The sequence below is a fragment of the Festucalex cinctus genome, chromosome 13, assembly GCF_051991245.1.
Source record: "Festucalex cinctus isolate MCC-2025b chromosome 13, RoL_Fcin_1.0, whole genome shotgun sequence".
Lineage (NCBI taxonomy): Eukaryota > Metazoa > Chordata > Actinopteri > Syngnathiformes > Syngnathidae > Festucalex > Festucalex cinctus.
The window spans coordinates 26,664,967-26,687,083 of record NC_135423.1 but is presented as its reverse complement, the minus strand read 5'-3'; the positions used below and the strand labels follow the sequence as shown (position 1 = coordinate 26,687,083).

At 42.2% G+C, this 22,117-nt stretch overlaps 2 protein-coding genes across 8 annotated transcripts in view; one reads left to right on the top strand and one right to left on the bottom strand.

Annotated features, from left to right (window-relative positions):
- Positions 1 to 22,117, bottom strand: part of bcas3 (BCAS3 microtubule associated cell migration factor) — a 1,025,650-nt gene that overhangs the window by 528,684 nt on the left and 474,849 nt on the right. The gene's annotated exons all lie outside the window — the stretch shown is intronic.
- LOC144033518 (uncharacterized) lies at positions 851 to 2,420 on the top strand. Its single transcript, XM_077541694.1, has 5 exons — positions 851 to 1,470; positions 1,595 to 1,641; positions 1,730 to 1,780; positions 1,855 to 1,888; positions 1,970 to 2,420. Exons 1-5 carry the CDS (start codon positions 1,344 to 1,346, stop codon positions 2,128 to 2,130), a joined length of 420 nt encoding a protein of 139 aa, XP_077397820.1. The 5' UTR covers positions 851 to 1,343; the 3' UTR covers positions 2,131 to 2,420.

Below are 22,117 nucleotides of genomic sequence, written 5' to 3'. Positions count from 1 at the left end.
AGATAAAAGTATACCTTTTTTTCCTGATGAAAGAAGAGACTCGAATCTTTTGTTTTGGTAGGTTCCATGTTTTGATAGCAATAGGAAACAATATTCTGTGGGCCTTGCAAAATTAGTCAAAATCCAGTAAAACTGTGAAAAATGTGCTGGGAGTGAATGAGTTAACTGTGCCACGCAATGCATTCTGGGAACAATATACATGCAAAACAGGTAGATTTAACACATCCGGAACTTATACAGGCAAAATGTTGCCGCGTTCCATTTGCGTCCGTGTTATTTTTTTGTAACAATATGATGACAGTTGAGCTCCGTATTTAGGGCTGGCCCACAAATAGCAAAAATCGGCGTATAAATGACGGCACTCGTTTTTCAGTTATATACCGTTATTTTCCCGGTGCGGCCCACTTGGTAATATATTTTCCTCCTTGTAGCCCCTGAGCTAACATAAGTTTGACACCCCTGCTCTAGCATTAAAAAAAAATTAAAAAAATAGAAATATGTCTTTGGGATTGTGGTACTATTTAAAATAAAACACATTTATACTTGTTTGGCAGCCAATGAGTTAAATGCTTTACTTTAATGCAGCGGTGTCCAAACCTTTTCATTTGAGGACCACATCAGAAAATCAGAAGGACGAAATTGTGTTTAGTCTTAAAAATTGTACAAATAATTTATTTGTGCTTTTGCATATTTCAAAAAATGCTACAGTATATTAATCAATTTATTTGTAATACGGCAGCAGGGTTATTATAGTTTTGCAATTTTTCATTTTAGTTTTAATTTTGTTTTGAGTTTTTATTTTATTTTAATTTAGTTAGTTTTTATTAGTTTTCAGGGTGGTTCTGTTAGTTGTTTTTTTAACTCTTTGACCGCCATAAACGTTTAAAAACGTTCAGTATAATCCTAGGATTGGCCGCCATAGACGTTAATTGACGTCTACTATGTTTTTTTATGGAAACGGGTGGAGGAAAGCCTTGGGCAGCTGTGCTCCAAGTATCAAGCCGATCGGGTTACTATATGAGTATTCCTGGCCACTAGATGGCTGTGATGAGTCTTTTGGACAAGATCGGGTAGGAGACAACAGTAGAAGAAGAGAGGCTGAGCTAGAGTGTTGAGGGGGAGAGAATGGCTAACTTGGCTAAGGGAGTCAAAAAGGCTACAGATGGCAAGCAGCTCACGCTTGATCCTTATTTTCAAAGCTCAAAAGCATCGACCAGTGCTCAAGAGCACAGTGATGACGGGGTTAAGTCATAGTTGAAGCGGTGACGCGGCCGTTTCGACCACGTCCTAAGGCCCCACCGGCTAGCGATGCTAATAACGTCCTAAGGCCTCACCGGCTAGCGATGCTAACACCGGAGAAAAGTGGTGCACAACCGAGCACGTCTGCACAGATGACGTTTCATCGGACGATGACGACTACTATGGGTCCGATGCAAGACAGTCTTGGACAGTCTTCCAAAGAACGTGAAGGTAAGCGCTAACATGCTAGTAAGATTACTTTCCTTTTCGGTCGATCTGCTAGCAGCGTGTGTAAATGTGCTGATATACACGAAAACATCTATTACCTATACAAACGTGAATGTATATTTTATAGATCGTGCTCACAGCAACGTCCGACCGCTGGTTCTACGACAAAGAAAGGTAAAAAAACAAACAAACGTTTTCAATACACCGCAACAATAAAAGGAAAGTCTTTCGATAGTATTGTAATTGTATATGTTTCTTTCAGCTCCTCCTCATAGGGCCCAAAGTGACCCTTCTCACAGTGAGCAGAACAAAGGTAAAAAGAAAAAAAAAAGATTCTCCACAGCACTAATAAAATATTTGATGGTAAACGTCTTCTATAATTTACAGAATGTGCATCAATCAATACATCCAAGAAAAAAAGGTAAACATGCACACACACACACACACACATTGCATCACAGTGCTCTAAAATAATATATGATATTGAAATGTATATTTGCAGATCCCAAAGATTCTGGCTGGCTTGAAGTTGATGAATTCGGCTGGCAGCCAACCATCTTCCCCTTTGCTGCAAAACCAGGACCAAGGGATGCTGCAGCAGAGCTGAATTCCCACCTGCCAGCTGACATCCTGGAGCTCTTCATCACGGATGAACTTCTCTAGCACATCGTTCATCATACCAACCTCTACGCAAATCAGTCCATGCAGAAGCAGACTGACAAAAACTGTTGCGCACGTGTAAATAGTTTGCAAAGAGTTTTCCAAATTGTTTGTTCGGATTGCTACTGTTGCATGTAAATAAACTGTTATTTTGCAATCAAAAAACACTTCTTTTTTTTATTGTTGGGGTAGTGTTTTATAGAAGTTTAGGTGTTTGTAGAATCACTCATGCAAAAAAAAGTGGCAAATTCACTAGAGTGCATGAAATAACATTGTTTCACAAAAAGCTTGATTTCTCCGTATTTTGTAAGAAAATAGAGGATTTGGGTGAAACGAAGCTGTTTTCTATTGTTGATTACTGAAGATCTGAGTAAGGTAGAAACAAACTTTTGAAAGATGAGACTTCAATCTTTCATTTGGTAGTATCCGCGTTTCCATAGTCCGAACACAACATTTTCTGTGGAGCTTGAAAGATCGGTAAAATTCTGTAAATCAGCTGGCAGTATGGGGTTACCTTTTCCGAAAATGGCTGGCAGTCAAAGAGTTAATTAGTTTTAGTTCTTTCGTAAATGCTTAGTTTTTAGTTTAGTTTGTGTCAGTATTAGTTTTAGTTTTTTTTGTGTGTGTACTATTGTGTGCAACATTAAAAAAAAAAAAAAAAGACCATTGGTGTGACGTCATTATTCCGGTTTATATCAAATAAATCTACTAAAAATCACATTTAAAATCATCCCCTAAGTCTCGCGCATTCAATTAATTACCAAAGACTAAAACGAAGGACAAAAGGGGAACAAGACAAGGGTGCCCAATTTCTCCTTTATTATTTGCTATATTTATTGAGCCGCTTGCATTAGCTATACGTCAGGATAGACGGATCCAAGGAATCCACTCCGGGACAATAGAACATAAAATTAATCTATATGCCGATGATATATTACTCTATTTAGAAGAACCTGCTATCTCGCTAGGGGAAGCATTTAAATTAATAACTAAATTCTCTCACTTATCAGATTACTCTATTAACTGGACAAAATCAACATTATTACCTATTACAGAAAATTCATGGAATCCTACAAGTCAGGATCCACACTACTCCTTTCCTACAGGTAATTTAAAATACTTAGGTGTTAAAATTTCACCTAAGCTAACTGAATTAACTTCTTTAAATTTTTCACCATTATTGGATAGTATCCGTAGTGACCTGGAGCGCTGGAATAATCTTCCGATCTCTTTAATAGGACGGATAGCTACTATAAAAATGAAAGTTTTACCAAAGATTAATTATTTATTTTCAATGATTCCATTTAAACCTACGTCTAACTGGTTCCAATCGCTGGACTCTGCTATCATAAAATTCTATTGGAATAAAAAAAAAGCCAAAATTAGTCTATCTACTCTTCAGGAAAGTAAATCTAAAGGAGGTTTAGAGGCACCAAACTTTATGTACTATTATTTAGCTAATCAACTACAATATCTTGTGCTATGGACACAACCCAACAGAGATACTAACTGTTGGTTGGAATTGGAGCAGAAGGATTGTAATAATCTTAGACTGTCAGATTTACTCTTTATTACAAAATCAATAAGACGACATAATTGTTTTAAAAACCCAATGATAGCCGCCACCCTGACTGCCTGGTGGAAGGCATTAGAAATTACAAACTCCCAATTGGCGCCCTGTGGGCTCTCTCCCATTTGGCATAACCCCGACTTTCAACTTAATAATCAGTCGTTCCATTTAAGCCTATGGGAGCAGAAAGGAATTACACACCTTCATCATCTTTTCTCAGATAATAAGTTTATATCGTATACAAACTTGGTCCAGAAATATGAAATAAAAAAGGGAAATTTCTTACATTATCTGCAAGTTAAAAATATGGTTAAGAAACAAATCCCAACACTTCAGGATACGCTCCAACTGCCTGTCTTAGCTAAAGATATTATAAAGCTTTCTCCAACAACAATAAAGAAAATATCAAAAATATATAAGTTATTTTTATACACAAATAAAACGTATTTACCAACTTTAAAATGGGAAAAAGACTTGTCTATAGTTCCGGAACCAGACTTTTGGACCCAAATCTGTGAAAATGTATTTAAAATGACCAAACAGACAAATTTGCAACTTATCCAATATAAGATACTTCATAGAACATATATTACACAATATATGATGAAAAAAATGGGACTCTCTGACTCCGACATTTGTCTCCAGTGCTCACAAAACACTGCCGATACTTATCTTCATGCTTTATGGTCATGTACTCCAGTGCTGCATTTCTGGACTAAAATCTTGGAAAAGCTCGCTGATATATTAAACTGTAGGCTTCCTTTATCTCCAAGATTGTGTTTACTAGGTGACTTAACAATAACTGAGCTACCATGTAAACAATCTCAATCTATATTTATAGCCCTTACTATTGCTAAAAAAATAATCCTTGTCAATTGGAAAAATAAACAATCTCTAAATATCGACCACTGGTTAAACTTACTAATAAATTATATCTCAATGGAAAAAATCTCTGCCTTAAATAAAAATCAAGTATCAAGATTTAAACAAATATGGTCTATGTACATAGAATATTTTAATCTCAATTTGGCAACTTAATCCAGCCAAGATTCTGCCTGTTAACGAGAGCCACCACATCGTTACAACTTCTGTTTTCGCTGCTTCTGTATTTGGTATTTTGTATCTGATTGTTTTTATTTTTATATAGTCAGGAACCTAGTTGCTGCTAGTGGGCTCGAGCATACCACACTATACGACACTATACTCAATAACTCCTTAAGATCTATTTCTAGTGGGCACTAAGCATCAACACTTGGTGTTACTGCATGCTAATTAGTCAATTTTCTTGACGCCGTCCCCTGTGGTCGGGCGGGGGTGGTTCTGCCCCCCCGTTGTCTGCTCGGTGGAGGTTGCGTCTTGGCCGCTCCCTGGGCCCCCTGTGGGGTGCGGTGTTGGGGTGCTTCCCCTGGTGCCCGGGGCGGTGCCGTCCCGGCGCGGTCCGCTGCTCCGTGCCCGGCGGCGCGGTTCGGGGTGGGTGGGCCTCCGGTGTCCCCGTGGTTCCCTCTCCCCTCCCCCTTCCTCCCCCCCGTCGCCTCTCCCTCCTCGCCTCCTCCCGCCCATCCTCCTCTGCCTCCCGGTCCCTTTTCCCTTGTCGCCCTCCCTCCTCCCCCCCCCCCCCCCCCGCCTCCTGCCCTGCAGCCGCCCTTTCGCCTTCTTGTCGTCTTCTCCCCGCTCCCCCCCCCCCCCCCCTTCCCTGTCTGCCCTGCGGCCCCTCCCCCTCCCTCTCCCTGGGCCTGGGGCTCCCTCCCCGGCCCGGGCGTCGGGCTCCGGGGGCCGGGCGAGGGTTTGGGGCCTGCCCCACTCCGGTATAACTCCTGGCGCCCCGGGCGGGCTCCGGTGGCCGGTGGGCTGTCCGGTAGCCCTGCTGCGCTGGCTGTCCGCCCATTGTGGTGCCGGGTGGATGAGGTGGGGGGCGGGTGGGGGTGGGGGTGCTGGGGGGCGGGCGTGCCACCTACACCCGCCGGGTTGGGTGAGGCCCCGCTGGTCGCTCCTCTTACTCACTTCACTAGCTTGCACTATACACTTTGTAAATATACACATAGGGCACACAACACATTTCTTGGTGGGGTGGGGAAGGGTGGAAACACCGTCTTCACCCTTCAACTCCCCTCCAATTTTAATGCACCTCACGTCCAAGGGGAGGGGTGAGTTGGGGCGGGGAGCCATCAGAGGGGATGGACTGCAGTGCCTGGCAGCGATGTGGTCCCCCCCATTTGTGTCCCTGCCCCACCACTTTGTCCCTCCATTCCCTTTTTTAATGCACCACACATATACATATTCATTTTTTTGGGGGGGATACGGGTGTGTCGGAGTAGGGGAAATTTTTTCCCTCTGCTCCGACTCACCTGCTCCCAATTTTAATGCACCACACGCACACACTTGTATATACACTGGGTGGGGCCACATTCACGGTGTAAGGGTAGAGCTCGCCAGTCGGCGAGCTGGCGGACTCAGTAACAGGGTTAGGTGTCACTAGTACTCTGGCGTGACGACCGGGGCCTCTCCCCACCGGGCTCGGTGTTCTGGTGTTCCGCCTTCTCCCCTGGTGCTTCCTCCTCTGCTTCCCCCCTCCCGCCGCTGTGCTCCTCTCGCGCGGCTGGAGGTGGGGTGGGCACATCTTCCCTCTCTGCGCTGCTGCCCGGTGCCGGTTTCCGGGGTGGGGTGGGGGGTTCTCGCGGGGGGCCGGGTTCGCGGGGGGGGGGGGGGGGGGGGTGGCGGCCGTCGGGGGGGGGGGGGGGGCGGCTTGTTTGGGGGGGGGGGTGGAGGTATGGGGGGGTGGGGGGTTGGGTGCTGGGGGTCGGGGTGTGTTCGGGGGTTTGGGGGTCGGGGGTGGTGGGGCCTGGGTTGTGGTGGATGGCGGGTTTGGGTGGGGTGCGGGGGGGTCGTGGGGGGATGGGGGCTGGGGACCGGTGGGGCGCTGTGGGGGCCCGCTGGGCCTCGTTCTGCGGCCTTGGGCTCGGGGGTGTGGGCCGGGGCTGGGGCGGGGGTGTTCTGGGTGTCTGGGTCGGCTCGCCGACCGGTGTCCGCTCGGGTGGCTTGGGGGTGGCCTTGGTGCTGCCGCGGCCTGGGGATTCCGGGGGGGGGGGGGGGGCGGTTAGGGGGGAGTGCTCGCTTTGCTGGACCGCGGTTGACGGCTTCTTTCTTTGGTGGTGGTCCTTATGCATGCCAGATCCGTCGCACCAGCATCTACTGAAACTCAACAGAAGTACCCTCTCCCTCCCACAGCCCCTTGAATCAGTTGGTGCTGGTGTCTGTGGTTCTCACTTTGCTTTATCTATCCTTCCCTCCTTCCTCCCTTTAGTTTTTCCTCTGGTCACTTGAGATCTTAATTTATTAGAAGTATGAGGTTTCTGGGGTTGGCATAAGACTCTGGTTTTGTAACCACGCAGGAGGGGTCTTGTTGGTGCTGGACTTCACTTTGATGGATTGGATGTACTGGCTTCTATGGATCTCACTCTGCCTTATCGATCCTTCCCTCCTTCCTCTCTTTAGTTTTTCCTCTGGGCTCTTGAGATCTCGCTAAATTTGCTGGAATTTAGAGGCTTCCGGGGTTGGCGTAAGACTTTGATTTTGTAATCATGGGGAAGGCAGGAAGTGTTTGGTCGGTGCTGGATTTCACTTTGATTTACCTTTCTTTTCTCTTTATTTCTTTTTTTTTTCTGACCTTTTCTCTGGTCTCCTGACCATTTAAACCTCACGACTCTGGCAAGATTCTGAAGTACCTGGTTAAGGCGAAGGGTAATGGGATATTTATAAGGTTTTAGGTGAATGAATGAGTATAAATTTATACGTATTTGCACGCACGCACACGCACGCACGCACGCGCACGCACGCAAACGCACGCAAACGCACACACGCAAACGCACGCACGCACGCAAACGCACGCACGCAAACGCACGCACACATACACAAAAAAAAAAAAAAAAAAAAAAAAAAAAAAAAAAAAAAAAGAGCAATGATGACAAGACGTTGAATCGGTAAGACTACCGAATGAACAATTCTGAGCTCTTTAAAAAAATAAAAAATAAAACGAAGGACATGTTTGCTATAATTATAGTTAGTTTTATTGTAGTTAGTTTTGTAAACATAAAATGTAGTTCCAGTTAGTTTTCTTCTTTTAAAAAGCATCTTCGTTTTTATTTCATTTCGTTAACGCCATTTTTTGAATTTTATTTTTTTCGTTAATTTTAGTTAACTAAAGTAACCTTTAATAGCACCTGTGTTTTTCAACACCCTTCCTTCTTACTTTTACCTTCTCCAAACATTTTTGTTTTGTTTATTTGATTTGAACTGAGTCAAATGCCATATTAAGCATATGTCCATAAAAAATGGACGGTGGGCCGCAAATGGCCCCCGGGCCGTAGTTTGGATACTGCGCAACACAACCTGTGCTACCTTTAGTGTAACCATCCACTGTCAAGCTAAAGCATCACCTCTGCTCCAAATCAATGTCATTTAAAAGTTGCAATACTGTAGTTGGGAAGTGTTCAGACAATCCTCTCGGTTAAGTTTGTTATCTTGCATTCCAACATGCGGGAGTACCCCAGGACATGGCCATATGCCATTGGTTTGGCCGCTTGATCAGCACTGCTCCAGCTTTTGCATGAAAGCTTACAATGTGCACAGACACAGTCACACAGAACTGTTACGACAGATGGATAAAAAAGGTGGGCCACATCATGTGTGAAGTGAACAGAGGGCAGGGGGGGTGTTAGCAATTGGTGGAACAGACTGCAAATAGAGACACGTGTGTATTTGGATGGTTGTAAATCAAAACGGGTAAGGACAGAAATAAAAGCAACAACACGAATCTAAATAAACTGTGAAAAATAGTGGATTAGTATAGCAATTCTCTAGTCAAGTAAAAAAGATTTACATTGTTTAAGTCAAACATTTGAAGCATAGAAGGGACATTTCTGTCATTTTTGTACCCATGTAGAGGGTTAAAAACGACAAGAATAATCCCGTGACCAAGCAACAGAGATAAAGACAGAGGTTTTAGCTCCACACAGGAGATTGACCTCATTACAGAAATTGGGGACGGCATATACACAAACAAACAAGCACACATACATGCGTGCGTGTGCGCGTCCGTGCATGCCTGTCTGTGTACTTAATGAACCAAGAGTGTCCCAGCCTTTATCAGAAGCAGAGAAAAGCAACACTCATACACAACATACTCACACATTCTGTAAAAAAAAAAAAAGTGTGTTTGAGCTCTGGACCACGTCACACATGTGACCTCCAATCACCTGCTGCTGTTGCCCCAAGGCCTCCTTTAGCATGCTTCACAAGAATAAACACGCATTTCTGCACACGCATGCACACACGCACACACACACATACTCAGAGCAAAGGTACCCCCGCCCCGTACAGCTTTTGTATTTAGAGTATATTACTGTATAGACCAGGGATGGGCAATCACGGTCCTCGAGGGCCGTAGTCCTGCAGGTTTTGGATATTACCTTTAGGGATGTAACGCTAAGCGTAATATTGCGATATCGTGATATTAAAACTGCCACGATATTGTCGTCATCATGTTCACGATATTTAAATGCATCCCATCTGTCAGGTTGATTTCCACGTATGCAGCTCTGGCACCCTCTGGTGGCTAGTTTTTTAGTGCAATTTAATTTTCATTAGGGATGTTTTGGCTCTTCTATGTTTAAAATCGACACTAATTGTCAGATGAAGGGGAACGTAATATGTCTGTGAAACAAGTCAACATATGGAGGAACTCAATGTGTGTGCATTAACAACATAACATAATGATAATAATAATAATAATAATAATAATAATAATAATAATAATAATGAGGCAACACGGTGGGGCTGAGTGGTTAGCACGTCCACCTCCCAGGTCTGAGGACTCTGGTACGAGTCCGGGCCTCCGGCCTTCCTGGGTGGAGTTTGCATGTTCTCCCCGTGCCTGCGTGGGTCTTCTCCGGGTACTCCGGTCACCTCCCACATTCCAAAGACATGCATGGCAGGTTAATTGGGTGCTCCGAATTGTCCCTAGGTGTGCTCGTGAGTGTGGATGGTTGTTTGTTTCTGTGTGCCCTGCGATTGGCTGGCAACCAGTTCAAGCCTACTACCCATAGCAAGCTGGGATAGGCTCCAGCACCCCCGTGACCCTTATGAGGAATAAGCGGTCAAGAAAATGGATGGATGGATGGATGGTTAATAATAATAATAATAATAATAATAATAATAATAATAATAATGCTAATAATGCTAATAATAATAATAATAATAATAATAATAATAATAATAATAATAATAATAATAATATAACGATGTTATGGACAAAAGCATGATATCGTGCTTTTTTTAGTATGACCTCATGTTTTTGACAATATCACCGACCTTATGACATTTGGATATTGTTACATCCCTAATGGGATATATGCCACGGAAGAGGCGGGACGTGATTTTGCACATCAGTTTGTTTCCGGTCCGGGTTGCGAATGTGCAACCGAGGGGCACAAAGTCGGTAGCACAAGTATTTTTGACGCAGCCCATACGTCGCAAACCGAACTGGAAACAAACTGATGGGCAAAAACAGTCCCGCCTCTTCTGTGGCATATACCCCATTGCCTTCTCCAACACAGCTGATATATGATCCACTCATCATCAAGCTTTGCATTAGACTGAAGTGATAATGATCCCGTTAATTGGAAACAGCTTGCATTGGAAGAGGGAAACCTGCAAAAACCTGCAGTACTCCGCCCCTCGAGGACCGAGATTGCCCACCCCTGATATAGACAGTAGGCTGCGTATGCCTTCAGGGCCAGGGACTTTTTTGTGTCTATTTTTACCCAACAGCACCTCAGAAGTGATTGAAGTGATTCATTCTTTTCTTAGTTCATTTGAGAGCAGCCACGCTCATGCCGTCAGTCTTCGCGAACGACCAATCAGAAGCTAGCGTCAGATGTGGGCGAGATTTTACTCCACATGCAGCCTCACGATTGGTGTTCAGGAACGAGTCACTGAGGAAACTTCCCGTTCGCGAAGACGTGAACGTATCAGTGAGTGATCGAGTCAGTGGGTGAACGAGTTGCCATTTCCGGTTCAGGAACGATTCAGTGAATGAGTGTGTTGACATTTCCGGTTCACGAACGGATCAGTAAGTGAACGAGTCAGTGGGTGAATGTGTTGCCATTTCCGGTTCAGGAACGATTCAGTGAATCAGTGTGTTTCCATTTCTGGTTCAGTAAGTGAACGAGTCAGTGGGTGAACGTGTTGCCATTTCCGGTTCAGGAACGAACAATTCAGTGAATGAGTGTTGCGGCTGTTGCCATTTCTGGTTCGCAAACGAGTCAGTGAGTGAACGTGCTACCTCCATTTCCCGTTCGCGTATGATTCATTGAGTGAATGTACTGCCATACCAGTTCAGTGAGTGAGTGATTGTAGTCTTGCCACGAATGACGTGAACGATTGTGAGTGGTGGTGAACGATTCGGTGAACGAATCTTTTGAACGGTTAAATGAACTGATTCTAGTGATTCAGTTCACCTAAAAGAACTGTAATGCCCATCACTAGTCCAATCCCCAATCTTCCTATATCTGCCATAGCCAATGACATTGTGCGTAAAAAAAAAAAAAAAAAAAAAAAAAAAAAAGGCCTCCTGGACGACGCATTAGCCAATCACAGCAAAAATCATGGTCATTTACATATTGAATAGCCAACGAGATTCTGAATACGTCAAGGTTGCGTCTGCATTTTGGTTTTTTTTAAAAGCCACTCGTGCAAACGCATGGGAGAGAACATCATCTGTTGTGTCATAAAGGGGCATATCTCTTTGATACACATACTTTGATTTCCTGTCAAAATGATGTCTAAATGTGGATTAAGTGTAACAAATTAAATGAATTGTTATCAGACTTGACCTGGGCTTTCAAATCTCCCCCAAATGGCATACTTTTGCTTGCCTAGACCCCTCTTTTGGAAATGCTCATTTTCTGTAGTATTATAGTCAAACTTGAACTGGAATTTGGGAAGACCTCAAGCTTTCATATTGTAGTGTCCAGTCCAGCTTCAAGTTTACTTTGGGTGCACATTTTTTAGGCGTTTTCGGTAAAAATGACAGGAATGACAAGAATTAAACAAGATAATGAATCCAAACACATACGCAAGCGGGCATCATCTTGGTGACACAAAAACAAAATTAAAGTTTTAGGACCCTATTTTTCTCTATTGGTGCCCGTGTGTTCGGTGTAAAAACAGGTGCATATTAATTTTTGTGTCTAGTCTAGCACGTTTGTTTTGGTACACATACTACATATCGCAGGGCTGTCTGGTGGATGCGGCTACTGTGTCCCCAGCACATCTCACAATTTTGTGACAAAAAGTTGACTAGATTTTAGACTCGCAAAAAGTAGGTGTCATGAGATTTTGGTGGATTTAAACGAGGCACACAGGCAAACAAAAACGGTGGCAAAAACAAAGGCAAAGTGATGACTTTGCCATTGACAGCAATATGTAAATGTAAATCAAAGCTGAAATATTGAGCTCTTGTCATAAACTATTAATCTTTGGATCTGAATTTTCATTCTACAGCAAAAATACAGGCTTAAGCCTTGTTTTTCCTATCTCACACTTCACCCTGAATTGTTTAACTGCAGCTACCAAACTAATGTGGCCCTTTCTGAACCTTACAGTGTTCAGAAAATACACAGTAGATGAACATCACTGGCTGAGTTTAGTGTTTTTATGTTGTTCTTCTGAGCAAACAAAATTGTTTTGTGGGAATGCTGAATAACGTGTTATTGTGATTTTTATTCACCACACTTTTTTGCCGCGTAACAACTCCCACGTAATGCTTCCAATTTACACTATTCAAATTTCAACTAGTTTCAAAAATTCACGCCTCCCGGGGTATATATTGTCTGATTCCACATTACTTACAGTATTTCCACAATTTAACGTTTAATATAAACTTTTCCCCATTCATTTTCAAGGTGACAGACAGTGAACTTTTTCTAAGTATCACTTTTCACTCCCACTTCCATACATATAACATCATTATTACCAGGTGTCTGATACTGCTTGGTTACTGCTTGGTTACAGTTGGTAAAGTCCATTGCCCAGTAACCAGGAGGTCATAATTTCATAATTTATCTCTCAATTTACTTGAAAAGCATTCCACATGCATTCAAAATCTTAGCATTCAGCTTTCAGCATTCCCACGCAATTTCTCCAGAAATTGGACTTAGTTTAGTTAATAATGAGTTAGATAAATTCCACCAAATCCTTTGTGTCAATGAAGACTTCCATGGCAATACATGTTAACCAAGTTTCTGACAATGTCAGCAGCAAAAATAAAAATACAAAATGTTGGATTCATTAAATTTGGACAGTTTTTCACATTTTGTGCTTTTGGTATTTTTTGTAGTTGTAAAACAACAATGTAACTCTCGAACATAAGTGGTAGAGCAGAATCCGTCAAACATTCATTTTAGCTAAGCATCCACCCCAGAGCAGATGTCCAATCAACCTAATATAACCGCAGTAACAGAACAACGCTTTGGCTAAGACCACAGATTAAAATCGACATCCCAGCAGATAAATCACAGTATCATTGTAGCAAAATAAGAACAGCTTGATGAGGTGATATTTAGTGATGTGTAGGACAGCAAAAAGCGAAAATGCATGCACTTAAAAGTAATCAGAATAATAATTACAGCAATGAAATTTATTTTATTTTTTAAATGGCGCCATAACCGTTACATGTCATATTTGTTTTGTCTTGAGGTGTATTCAAAATTTAATGTGTTTTCACTAAAGGTGTCAGTCGATTAAAATTTGTAATCGTAATTAATCGCATGACTTCAATAATTAACTGACGATTACGATCCAACCCACAACTCCTGCGAATCCGTGCCAGCCTTAAAGGCCAAGAGATGGAGAACAAAACAAAACAAATGACACATCCACCCTCCCGGTGTTGTGTCCGAAAAAAATTGTATCCCCTGCCGCGAGTACGCATGTTGTTCAATAAACGCATTAAGAAGACGCGTGTAACGATTATCGGCCGGTTGTAACTTTTTGCAACCTCAGTTCCAAAGGAATTGAGCTCCTGTGGCCTGAACATGCCACTGTGGGGGGTGGGGAGGACAAGAACATCCCCCACAAACAGCCACAAATGCTCTGATTGACACGCGCACGCGCGCACACACACAAATCAGAACAGTAAAAGCCTTCTTAGAAACTTGACTTTCTTATTTTGCAACAGAACAATGAATTATGAAATGTTATGTTTGCCATTTGTGAAATGTTGACTCCATGAAATGTCATGAAAATGTTCCATTGCAGTGGCAGATTCTCCACTAAACTTTCATGTGTATGCACGTTTTAACAGTGTAAGCTAGGTAACATTTCATTTGAGGTATTCAATTGTACGTGTTGCATTGATTGAATTCTGACCTTAGAATTTCAACAAACATGGGATCCAGATTCAATCTGATTAGTCTCTACCAAAACCTTCTCTAAGCTGGTAACTTTCCACTGTGGTCTCACCGGCCCCCCTGGTGTGGAGGCCGCCGCCTTCCCAATTTAAAAGCACGCTCCCTGCGTGCTGCTTGCTCTCTTCCGCTGCTTTGGCTCCCGCTCTCTTCACTGCTCCTTGGCTCCTTCCTGGTCTCCATCGGCGCGGCTGCCAGACAAAGGGCTAGCCCAGCTAGCTTAACCTCCAGCACACGGCAACGCACAGAAGCCATCGCGTGTTGCGACAGGCGCAGCGAAACACGCTGCTTTTGGTCCCTGCACAAGGCTCAAACGGATGGTGCCTTTCCAGGCACACTATGCCTCAACCAAAAAGGGCCCTTCCCAGCCAGCAGGTTGACCCCGTGACGCTCAGTTGGCCAGCCGGACGACCTGTCTCTCCCTCTCCTGAACTGAACCTTCTTCATCCCTTCTTCAAACGGGCTTGGCGAGTCTCCATCCAGGGTCCTGCTTCTGAGACCAACCCCCTCTGTAAGTGCAACTTTGCAGGCCTTCGCCCTAGTACAAATTGGTGCAAACTAGGTTGATTGTGGGTCCCATGTTGGTTCAATTTAAGAAATCCATCACCTTGGCTAAGACCGTTTCTTTTTTTCTTCTTTTCTTCTCCTTTGATTATTTTTATTATTTTAGTTCTCGTTTCATTGCCTATCATAGTAGTTAGTTTTGCTTCTTTAAATTCTAAGTAGATTATCCCACCGAGGTTAGAGAATAAACGTGCACAAAACTCAACCCCTGGTTTACTGTGTGTGTGTTTCAACAATTTATAGTGACCTCTAAGCTGAACAAAGAACTCACAAAATTGTAGTAAGGGCACAACCTTCATTTTAATGACTGATTCAACGAGGTTCTCATCTGTTATCCTGATAAAATTATCAAAAAGAGATGTGGTGCTCCGCAGGCAAGCTCAACTTAATTTAAATATTAAGTTTGAGTCTCCTTCAATTAATGAGCCAATTGATTATTCATTTAATAATTAACAATTATTGATTTAATAATTAATTGGACTGATTTCCCTTACACGCGTGTTTTTGAGTTTTAGACACAAGGTTTTGTAACAAGAAAAAGAATATCGCAGATAAACAAAAGAAAAGCAAGAACACGCTCGCATTCTCCAATGGACTAGGTGCGTTCAATGACCACGCACGCAGTAGAAAATCTCAGCATAAATAGAAAAAGCTCAAACGACGGATGAATGTTTTTTAGGTTTTCTTCCACGTTTGAAGTTTAGGGTTAGAAACCTTTTTGAAAAGCAGCTACTTTTATGTGATGAAAGTTATCAGATCCCATTGCAATTTGCTCCTGGTCAAAATGGGTTAAGGGAACATGAGCAACATGAACAAGCATCTTCAGCGTCATTTCCCTGATCTTCATTGATTTTATATTATTATTATTATTATTATTATTATTATTATTATTTTATATACATATTATACTACAGTGGTACCTCTACTTATGAAATTAATTGGTTCTGGAAGAAAGTTCTTAAGTAGAAAATTTTGTAAGTAGAGACGCATTTTCCATGTAAATGCCCTAATCCGTTCCAAGCCTCCCAAAATTCAGACATAAATGTTTTATAAAGCATAAAAATGCATCAAATCATGTAACAAATACATGTTACAATTAGATTATTGCACAATAAATGAGAGTTGTGCATAATGTAAATAACAAAGAATAAAGAATAAAAATGATGGTCATTTACCTTTTTAACTGCTGTCCTCATCGTTTTTTGCCCTCTTTGGTTCATGTTCTCCTCTCTCAGAAGTGTTTTTTTTTCTTTTTTGCCTGGTGTTTTGTAAAGAACTGATTCAAAGGATGTTTGCTTTTTTTTTCTTTTTTTTTTCTTTTTCTTTTTAAACAATCCTTTGAAAATGCCCAAGGCAAACATCATCTTAGTGAGCAAACGCCCGACTGGTGAACACTTTCTGGCCGATTCTTTTAATCAAATTCTGAAACGTCATGGAAACCTCCGGTATGGCGAGGCATCTTTTTTCCAAAAAAGGCCCGTCTTGTCGCAATTAAAAACTTACTGTGCCTTCATCAATCATCAATTGTTTGAATTTTTGCACAAATTCGTCGTCCGTGAGTTCATACATTTACGAACACCTCATGGGCCGCGGGATGAATGATGAGGACGCTGTATAGACACCGATCTAGTATCTACGCTCATAGATAACTATGGTAGAGGTTCCTCTTAGCCAATGGGATGCCAGAAAGCTGCACAAACACCGATCTAGGATCTACGCTCAGATACCTATGGTAGAGGTTCCTCTTAGCCAATGGGATGCCAGAACGATGCACAAACAGCGATCTAGTATTTACGCTCATAGGTACCTATGGTAGGAAATAGCCATAGCCGAAAGTATGTTGCGTTCGGTAATGTATTTTTAACTTTCGTATCTAGAAATTTCTTTCGCAACAAGAGGCAATATTTTCCCGTTGAGGTGTTTCGTAACTCGAAAATTCCGTATGAAGAGACGTTCGTAAGTAGAGGTTCCACTGTACTGTATAGTGTTAAAACTGTTGTTGCACAATGCAATTTTTGCTGACAAGCAAAATAAAGAGAATTTGGGGGGGAAAAAAAAAGTTCTCTCTATGCATAAATAACGTACCGAAATTGAACCAAAACCGTGACCCAAAAACTGAGGTACGGACTGTACCGTAGGCTACCTGTACCTTTGCACCCCTAATATATACATGTGAAGTTTGGTATTTTTTTTTGCCGCATGTACACGGGAGTTATTAAGCATTTCCTCCTTCGTGGCAAGCAAATATGAAACACAAAATTTGATGTCCCGCCCCTGTCATATAGTATTTCGAAAACACAAGATCCCCCCCCCAAAGTTATTGTGCCCGGTCTTGAGATGGTACAGGTCAATCACGTGAAACGTCTGGGACAAGGGGTCAAAAGGATGAAACCTGTGAATGTGCAAAAATGGACCAAAATTGGACATTCAAAAATTCATAGCTTACTGTACATTTTAGGATATGGACGTAATGGATTTTATTGTACGTGTCGGGGTGCTACATGTGCCTACCAATTTTCATCGTCATCGGTCAAACGTGCCGGGAATGGTTTTTGTTTTCCACTGTAAGGAGAGCTACAGAGGCATTTTGTTTTGTTTTTGTTGTCATACTTTATGACAACTTTAAAACATGAAATTTTTCACCAGGGCCGAAAAGTGTGCAAAATTTGGTGTTTTCAAATATGATCAGGTTCCCAAATAATGTTAAATTAATTTTCGGCTTAAGGACAAGGAGAAAAAAGAAGTACAATTTCTACAGATACAATAGGAACCTCGCAACAGTCGCTGCTTGGGCCTTAATTAAGTTAAATAAATTTGTGGATGAGAAATAAATGTGTGCATGTATTTATTATTCTGGAGAAAAAAAAGCTTCATTCATCTTTGTGTTCAATCATCTCATTCTATACATTTAATTAAAGGACCCTCTTAAGTAACCTTGCTCTGCAATATGAATTATCCGGGTATTTGTGAGTTCACAAACTCCCGAGAATACATCTTGTACCAAGCCCGTTGATTTCTACCGATTTGAACTACCAATCACAGAGGAACATTGGGTTTGGGGCGGGGCATGCTGCTGTGACGAAACCAGGAAGCCAGCACTGGGGCTGGTGCTGGGGCAAACAAACAAACTTAACATGGACAAATGGATGCTGCAATTATTCTGTTCTTGCAGAATTACACACCATTTCATTGTTGAATGTTGAACAGCGAGAGGAGCTTCATGCATTTATAGCTGGTAAGATGTTTGCTATTAAGATTGATAATGATGAGAATGAGTTCAATTAATTGATCTCTACAATGACTCAGAGGGATTTATCGCACATTGTTGTCATATTAATAAATGAAATCGATGACATCCACCAAGCATGCCTGTGGAGCGCGGAATCTGCCTGCGCCGCAATCAAATTCACTAAAATTGTGTTAAACCCCCAGCACCACTTGTTAGACCTGGTTTGACCAAGCCTAAAATCTGATCTGGGGGTGCTGCAGATCGGTGCACTGTAATGCTCAGGAAGTCATAGCGTGGCTACCAAATTCAGAAACACGTTAAACCAGACTTGCCCCAGACATGAAAATTAAGATGCATGCGTATTTAGGCTGAATGCAGTCTACTTTCTATGACCAAATTGCAAGATACACTGGGGGCACAGAAGCTGTACCCGGTGGAATGCCCAGAGGTGCAATGTGGTCCCAAATGCAGCATACTTGACTTGCAAGCAAGAAAATGGAGATGCGCCCATTCTTACGCCAAGCACAGTTGCACCTGCCGATGAAAATAGAGGCCAAGGTTGTTTATATTGAACTAATCCAATTAAACTTTTGACTATTCTCCTAACTCCTTCTTTTCCTCTTAATTTTGTCTGACTTTAAACAAGAAAACACTCATCTCACCATCTGATATAGTTTGCCAAAATGAAAGACTCGTCAAGTAGAAATTGCAGCTGTCAAATAGACACTAGTCTTACCGCCTTGACATAGTAAAAGAAATGAAGAGAGAGAGAAGACCCAGGCCAAAGATGCAAGGTGTATTACTGCTTACTTTTTTGTGAACCTTTATTGTCAGCGGAATTTGATGGAGTATAAAGTGAGAGAACTCCCCTAGTGATTATGTGGTAATGACAGATGATGAGCACAAGAAGAGATAAAGCGGAATAAGATGCAGATATTGTAAGCCAGACACAGGCACATAGGAAAAGAGAGAGAAAGAGCCAATAAAGACCAAAAGCAGAGTCTTGAGAAAAAAACTGAAAAGGTGCTGGGTTGAAGAGAGAACATACAGGGAGATTGGTGACGAGAAACAATGTCCATTTGTGGCCACTGATAATGTTTTCCATTCTTCCTGCCTTTATGTCTGCATGTGCGTGCGTGCGCGGGGGTGTGCGTGTGCGTGTGTGTGTGTGTGTGTGGTTTGCAGGCCTTGTGTGAGGCACTGATTGCAGGCTGGCGCCCTGCTGGCGAGCCCCCACGCACAGAAATCAAATCCACTCAGCCTCGTTATGAATTAGAATGCTTTCCAAACAACAAGCCCAACAGGAAACCCATGAGGGGAAGAGAGAGAAAAAGACAGCATTGAAATATATAAATTGTGGTTGGCAGATATGTTAGGTGAATGAGAAATTAAAAGGACAAACTGGAATTTAACTGACCACATGAATAACAAATACTGAAAAAAACATTAATAGATTGATTTGACTACAGTAGATTAGTACTGTATTTTTAACTCAATACTTCAAGAAGCTTTAAAGGGACAGTGTGTTGAACTTTCATATATATATATATATATATATATATATATATATATATATATATATATATATTAATATATGAGTTATGCAGCATAATCCAGCCATGCGAGCGGCCATTTTGCCACATGCTGCCGACTGACGATGACATCACAGTTGCTCAGGGCTCAGGCAACAACCAATCACAGCTCACCTGTTTTCTGAAGCTGTGCTTTGATTAACTGTCTGTCAGACCAAAGATGAAGTTTACAAAAAAAGGTCTCACACTTGCTTAAAATATATAATTCACTGTAAATGGAGTTTACTTATATAGCACTTTTATCGACACCATATGTTGCTCAAAGTGCTTTACAAAGGCTCAAATTCACTGATTCAAGCACACATTCATACAGTAGGAGGTTGTTGCCATGCAAGGAGCTGCCAGGTCCACTGGGAGCAAATTTAGGGTTCAGTATCTTGCTCAAGGATACTTCCACAGGGTCAAGGTTGAGGCTCATGAGCGAGAACCACTCTACCATTGAGCCATGCCAACCAGGTACTTACCATATGGTATATGTTCAATACGCAGATGCTTCTAGAAATTTGAATCACCTCTTCCGGAAAATCAGTTTTAAAAACATCTAGTGTGACTGAAAATGCAGTCAAGGCTCTATTTTCATGGAGTTATGATTCATTCATTTTTCAGCCTACCAGATGCCCCAAGGCTTGGCCTAGCTGTCATTTCCAATTTCTATTGTTTAGCCACACGTGTGAGAAAAGGTGAAGATGGTTGGAACAACTGCCATAGAGAAAGTCAGTAGTGCATTTCAATCTTCTAATTAGTTCCCCACTTCTTATTTACATTTTTAAAAGGACCATAGTGTAATTGTGTCTTTACTAGGTCGAGGCACTGACTATGTAGTCAACCAGAATTCCGTTTTCTGAAATAATTGAGGTAACTCACGTGTGGTAACCGAGTTACTCTCGTTTAAATGGTCATTTGCGCTCGATTGGAATATTCCGTTTGACTGCGATGCGCAGACAACGTAATTACGTGAATAACGTAAATTCCGCTTTTAACTTACTACGTTCGCTCCCTTCAGAAGTGTGGTTCTTTACTGCGAGCGTCATGTTTGTTTGTTTACACCGGCTCGCCCGCCGCTCGAGTATTTCCGATCCAGTGGGTTAACACGCCAGAATCAAGGACTTATATACTTGTATAATAGCACAAACTGTGACATTTTCACCTGAGAAACAAAAGAATATGAAAATGCCACGGAGAAATCAATGTATTGTATGAGTTTCCTTTAAGGAGTGGGACATACAAGTCGTTACTACAAAGACCAACATTCCTTGTGAATTAAAGATCTCCTGAAATGAGCTTTGAAGCAATGACACCAACCATCCTCTGAACGCCCTAATACTGCATCAAAAGAAATGTTCACGAAATTGTACCTTGTTGTAGAGTTGCAGTCTCCACGAGGAAGGGCTACTGTTAGCCTAGCATCAAATGAGCGGATTTTGGTGGGCATGGCCAAGACTTCCATGTGTTTTTGACTACAAAATGAGTTGGGCGTGGCCAAGTCTCATGTTTTCCGTGTGCTCCTGCTTACAAATAGAATCATCACGTCTGCACCTGAAGGAATATTGGCTTGTTAGTTTCAATAGTTGGTATCGATCCCGGGATAAGTGAAAGATGTTCTGCTAACCGTTTGTATTGTCCCAAATTCCTGAAGCAGTCATCAGTAAAATGTATGCTACAAACGGTCAGGGCTGCTAACTCTCCTCACGATAACCATTTTCCGGGTGCAGCTACTGGGATTGACACCCCCGTACCGGACGAACGATAAGTCCTACGGGGAAAATGAACCTCGAATTTCCATCGGCGTCGGTGACAGCCCTCCACGTCCCTCCAGGCCAGAGATTCGGGGCCGTGAAATTGTGGACCATGCTGTCCTCCTGCTGCTGCTGTTTGTTTGCTCCGGCGGGGGGGAGGGGTTGAAAATTGTGAGGGTGGAGTTTGCGCTGAGCTAGTGACGTGTAAAACCGAAAAAGATGGGTTTAGTGACATGTAAAACCGACCTGCTGAAAGAGCCCATTTGAGAGTGCTGTTTGAGCTAATGTCATACAAACGGCCATAAGAAAGGGAAACATGGGTCGTTTATTTTACAACTTTGGGGACTTAGTCAGGCTATGGTAAGGTATACTGTGAAAAAAAACAAAAAACCAAAAGTGAACATTTCATATGAGGGCACATTTAATATAAAATCCAATTTGGGCATCACGCCCTACAGTGTGAATGTAGTATTAATGTATTGCTGTTGTGTGTTTTAGTACAGGTCACTACACAAAGGTTGATTTTGAGACAAATATTCTGAAGCTGTTGTAACATAAACCGCGTCCTCATTTCCTTCAAATTTATATGTCCCAACATGCACACTCCAGAAACTTTAATGCCAGTAGTCAGGTGGGGCTTTCTACACACAAAAGCACTGTAAAACCAGATTTGCAGACACATTTTCCGGACAAGACAGGAAATTGACCTACTAACACAGCTATGTGTAAACACCCTCATCCTTGCACATAATCACTTTATGTTAAGACTGACATACAAACAAAATGCGCAGGCATTTGACAAAAAAACAAAACAAATACCATTACAATGCCTAAGG

What these genes read in the sequence shown, in the direction of transcription:
- LOC144033518 (XM_077541694.1), top strand. Translation starts at nt 1,344, where the DNA reads ATGCTAACACCGGAGAAAAGTGGTGCACAACCGAGCACGTCTGCACAG. An exon ending in GTCTTCCAAAGAACGTGAAG is followed by an intron (nt 1,471 to 1,594) that starts GTAAGCGCTAAC and finishes TATATTTTATAG; the next exon opens with ATCGTGCTCACAGCAACGTC. An exon ending in AATACATCCAAGAAAAAAAG is followed by an intron (nt 1,889 to 1,969) that starts GTAAACATGCAC and finishes GTATATTTGCAG; the next exon opens with ATCCCAAAGATTCTGGCTGG.